Source organism: Nelumbo lutea, chromosome 1 (genome assembly GCF_056320005.1).
Source record: "Nelumbo lutea isolate HS-2025 chromosome 1, American lotus-T2T, whole genome shotgun sequence".
NCBI classification, from domain to species: Eukaryota; Viridiplantae; Streptophyta; class Magnoliopsida; order Proteales; family Nelumbonaceae; genus Nelumbo; species Nelumbo lutea.
In genome coordinates this window covers 124176323-124181323 of record NC_142684.1, presented here as the reverse complement: position 1 = coordinate 124181323, position 5001 = coordinate 124176323, and the positions used below count along the sequence as shown (strand labels likewise).

Here is a 5001-nt window from a genome sequence, read left to right as displayed (position 1 = left end):
ATGAAATTTGCTTGCAAGGGCTGGAAGAGGTGATCTATAATTACCTACCCTACCCTCCTTAGCATCCAATTCGGCTTGACTTATAGTGGATACAATAAATATTCCAACAGTCTTAAAGCTTTTGACGTATTAGTCAAAGTGTGTAATAATTGTATCAGATGTATCCTACCCCACCTCCTAGGTTTAGGATTAGGTCTAAATTATAGAATGGGCAACCTAGACCAAAGTGGGAATCACTAGAGAAAGCCAACATCATTCAAGCATGGTGATACACTACTACAAATTTGAAGGTTGAATGACTTGACTTTTGAAGTATTACACCAGTTTCAAGGCTTTTAGGGTATTAGTCAAGTATGCAAAGTTAGATAGGAATTCGCCGGAAGGATAATGTTTCCTACAAAAGAGCCAATGCAAAATCAGTCGGATCAGGTAGGCACACTGCATGATTTTTTTAACACCTGTCCCGCCTTACGCCTACCCTTGAAAAAATATTAAAAGCAAATTTAAAACTTTATATTTTATATGTCACCGGATAATTTTCTATTAATATTATATTATACAGTATTTTTGACTTAGAATATTGGATCTATCTTTTCAACTCAGATAATTTACCCAGAAATATAAATATATAAATATATACCGAATAATGATTTTTCTTGCTGCTTAGCAAGTTAGCAAGTTGGTAATGTATATGGGTCCAGTGGTCAAAGAAGCTGAACCCACCTGCCCTGCCCAGCCCAAGAACAAAACTCCTGTTCTTGGGGCTGCCGCCCGACTGAGTTGCCCGCCCCCACCCATCTTTGTAAAATGAAAACACATCAGTCATCAGGCGAAGACCTTTCATTCAAAGTTGCTCAAATCCATAAGACTTGTGTTTAATTAATGCTATCTCGATTATTTGCCTCTTTTATTGAAGAAAAATCGTACGCCTCCATCTGGGAAGTGGGGATCGATCCGGGTCATTGGCTTGTCAGACGGCCCGGAGGTTTGTTATCTGGGATCCATCGTCTCTGCTATGGCCTGTAATCCGTAAGTTTGTTGTAGTTCTGTGCTGCCGGTAATTAATGCCTGTCAGGGCTCCACCGACCAACCTACCATAAATAAATGGAATAAATATATAGAACAGACAAGCTCGAATCTGCTAACCCATTCACCATAACCATGTTTGGAGTACCTGACAAATTGACAACTATGAAGAAAGAAAGGAAGGGGCGAAGCGAATGTTTCACGACCGGAACGGCCGATGCTTTTCATGCTTTGATACATGCTTTCCGGCCAAAGATTGAAGAATATACTGCACGTGTGTGCTGTAAACAATGCATTTAATGCACCCAGCGCAGATGAATGTTAACCTGATTTCTCTGCCAGTTATGAGTTATGCCAATTTCACGTTTTCCTAACCGAACAAAAAAAAGAGAGAGAGAGAGAAAAGAAATTAAGAAGAAAATATTCATAAACATGCATTGCATCCAAGACGACAGTCCATTATGCTTACAGCCAGGTTATTTGATATTACAAATCCTGCCATGAAATGAAAGGTCGAAGGGCGCTTTCTCATAAAACATAAACAGCGTAGCCAAAGTAAAGCATAACAATACAAATAAGAGGAAAAAAAAGGTAATTAAACTAGTCAATTTTTCCAAAAGCTGTTTTAGTTGGTGGTCGAGACATTCAGAATTTTAATTTATTCGGTTCGCTACATCGCCTCAAGTCCCATCACCGTCGTCGTTCTGGGGTCCAATGTGGGCGGGCTGGGCTAAAATGCACAGACACCACTCTGGAGTCAAGGAGCTCCATGATGGGTGTGAAGTTCACACACCTTGGCACCTTGTATTGGTTGATGGAAGCACCCCTCGAGATTGCGTAGTCCATTAGTGCTTCGAACGTACCGCTTTTCACCACCCTTATCTCCAAGGGACCAATCGAGTTGTCCGCCACCCTACCTTGTCTGTAGACCGAGTTCAGTGATTCTTCCATGGCTAGACAACAATTGTTCAGCACTTGTTCGGTAGGCCAATTGCTCGGGTCCTTCACCAGTAACTCCCAATAGATCACGTAATGCCCCGGGATACTCTTGCTGTCGGCGAAGCTTGTGTACTCAACCACGCTAGTGTTGAACTCGCGTAAGAGCTTCGACGCGTTCTCCACCGCGTTCTGCAACTCGGCTTCATCGGTCTTGTCGGAATCGATACTCAGCAGCACGTTCTTTCTCCTCACGAAGTGGAACTGTGGCGCCGAGTTGTGGAACCCAGAGACCCGGAGTATGTCTCCGACTCGGTATCGGTACAGCCCCGCGTAGGTAGTGACCACCAGTTCGTACTCTTTCCCCAACTCTACATCCACAAGGTCCACAAGACGGGGAGGAGGGGAGTCACGAGTCAGGGAAGCCGAGGATGGTTCGTGGGGGATGAACTCAAAGTAGGCCATATTTGGCATGATGGTATAGGACACCTCCGAGGGCTTGCACATTGGTTTGAGGTTAAGGCCGAAGTAGCACTCGGAGGAGGCGTACATAGTGCATACCATGGGCAGGCCACCACTGTAGTATTCAAGGGTGGGAATGTATTGGGCCATGGCACCCGTGACGATCACGTCTAGGTACTTGGTGTTGGGCCAAATTCTGCTGATGATTCCTTCCCACTTCTCTTGCGAGCACTCTCTGGTAATGAAATCAGCGAGTTCTGGGTTGGGCTTAAGGAGAAGCACCATGCATTTTTTGATTGAAGGGTCGGTAATCTTGGGACTCAGGGTCCCGGTAGCGATATCGCTCACCAGTTCTCTCCAATTGAGTTGAAGGAAGCGGGTGGCTCTGAGTAGGCCGGATGCGAAGACGGCACCGACTCGGAGGACTTCCTCTCGCTGGTAGAGGCCACAAAGCATCTGGGTGTACATGCTTTGGAAGGAATCAGGACAGAGGATTGCCTCGTTGGGGCTGGTGTAGACATTGTAAGGGTCGTAGGGCCTGGTCTTGAAGTGGTCGCTCTTGTAGTAGCTGGTGAGAACCGGGCGGGCCAACAGACCACCTGGCGTCTTTGTCTCGGATTTGACGAAATAAAAGTAAAGTGCCTTCCCCTTGTCCAGTCCCGGTACGTAACTGCCACAATACAAGACAAAAAACCCATCAGATCAGATAATTCATAAATCATAATAAATGTTTCTTTCCTTTAACCTTAAAATAAGCCCAATTTTAGGGTTGAAGGAATGAAAGAGGGCGGGCTTAAACGTGAATTTAAAATAATGCGCAGCAAAGCTCGGTTTACGTTCATCTTGGCAATGATAAAAGCCAGAAAAGGAAAGAAAGATAATGACACAATAGTACTACTTACAGGTTCATCACAGGCGTGAGAAGACTGTAGAGGACCTGGCGACGGTCCAACTCTTCCTGAATGGTGGGCATGAGTTTTCTTTCGCCAGCCGAAGTTCCAGAACTGGAGAACGATAAGTCGACGTTACAAGCAAATTCTAGATTCCAGAGGAACTTTTCCTCCGAATAAATAATGATTAACAGACTAAGAGGAAGACATAAAAATAAAAAATAAAAAAAGAGTATCTCACCTCGTGAGGAACTCAGAGATAGGGTGTGCCGATAATATGGCGGAACGATCGCCATTAGCGATGCGTTGGATTTCAGGTTGAAGATCCTCATAAGTGACCACGGGGACCTTCGACTTGAAGGTGTCACGATCGGTCGACCCACCCAGCTGGTATCGCCTAAGATACTCGGTTTCCGCATTTTGAGCAAGAATCTCGGCCAACACTTTCTGTTGAACCGAGTCTGCATTTTTAGTCATGTCTAAGATGAACTGAAGCGCTTTTGCGTGTTTCTCATCAATAGCAGAGTCGTGATGATACGAAATTGAAGAATCAACAGACATTTCTGAAGAGAAAGAGCGACGGAGTGAGTTGGCAGTTGCGGCCTTGCGGGAGAGGAAACTGAAGAGAGACAGAGAGAATTAAGCGAGGGGGAACAGAGAGAGATGGATAATTGGTTTAGGTTGGAGGTCTGGGAGTGTGAAGAAATGTGTCTGGTGGCTAATAGGGCGGGGTATTTATAGGCGAGTAGAGGTTAAGGCTTTCTCCTCCTCCTTGACGACACGTCACATAACACGTCAGGGTGGGCCCCGCAGGCGGTAGGACAAAAGATGCTCGGACCAGCCATGCTGGTCGTCGACACGAAATTATATTTGACGCCGGACGCATTGGGAGAGGAGGGGACAAGGGAGGGCCCACACCAGGTAATGTTGTCGAGCTGAGACCGACAAATTGGGCCACCTATGGCCAAGTCAGCAAATTCCAGGTTGGCAGCTTGTCGGGGTATACGCGTCAGCTAAGCCACGCGGCTCCTTTGTGCTCAGGTTGTTCGCCCTCGACAACGATAGGCTGCGGCGTACTCGGCAGTTTCCACTGTTGCTGACGTTGTAAATGAGACAGATGCCTAAACCAGTAACGGATGGTGGACGAGGACGATGCCAATGCCATAACTCCCCAAACCAAACGTCTTCAAATATCTCACTTCTCGAATCGGAACGACTTGGGGAAGTTGGGAGATTTGGCCAATATCTATCTATCTCAATCTGAGACGTTAATGCTTACTAATGTGGGACCATCAACACAAAGATTCTTTCACGTGGCAGAAAATGGGTTCGTACGTTAAAGTTTACTGTACGTATGTAGGAATCAACCCAAGATTCTTCCACGTGGCAGAAATAAAGGCAAGCTCCCCAGTGATGATTCTTTTTCCTACGTATAATATATGTACACGAAAAAACAGAGACCACCTATCTTTCTTTGTTTCCAGTTCCACCCGAAAAGATAAAATAGTAAGTAGGCCAATCACGTGCCGTCTTCAATCTTGTTTTTAATTTGTCATTAATTTTCAAAGAGAAAGAAAATTAGAAGATTTAAAAGCAAAGAGTTCTTTTCTTTTTGTACTTGCTATCTATAATCTAATTCCGTCCTTATCTTCGTTTTGTCCGGAGTGATAAAATTGTTACAGAAGAA

At 45.0% G+C, this 5001-nt stretch overlaps 1 protein-coding gene across 1 annotated transcript; it reads right to left on the bottom strand.

Moving 5' to 3' along the window:
• Positions 1 to 1435: 1435 nt before the first annotated feature.
• LOC148877312 (putative indole-3-acetic acid-amido synthetase GH3.1) lies at positions 1436 to 4031 on the bottom strand. Its single transcript, XM_088984820.1, has 3 exons — positions 3556 to 4031; positions 3327 to 3428; positions 1436 to 3094 (listed from the first exon to the last, which is right to left on the bottom strand). The coding sequence occupies exons 1-3, from the start codon at positions 3873 to 3875 to the stop codon at positions 1717 to 1719; spliced, it is 1800 nt and encodes a 599-aa protein (XP_088840946.1). The 5' UTR covers positions 3876 to 4031; the 3' UTR covers positions 1436 to 1716.
• Between the last annotated feature and the right edge of the window lie 970 nt (positions 4032 to 5001).

What these genes read in the sequence shown, in the direction of transcription:
- LOC148877312 (XM_088984820.1), bottom strand. Translation starts at nt 3,875, where the DNA reads ATGTCTGTTGATTCTTCAATTTCGTATCATCACGACTCTGCTATTGAT. An exon ending in ATCTCTGAGTTCCTCACGAG is followed by an intron (nt 3,429 to 3,555) that starts GTGAGATACTCT and finishes ATCGTTCTCCAG; the next exon opens with TTCTGGAACTTCGGCTGGCG. An exon ending in CTCACGCCTGTGATGAACCT is followed by an intron (nt 3,095 to 3,326) that starts GTAAGTAGTACT and finishes GTATTGTGGCAG; the next exon opens with TTACGTACCGGGACTGGACA.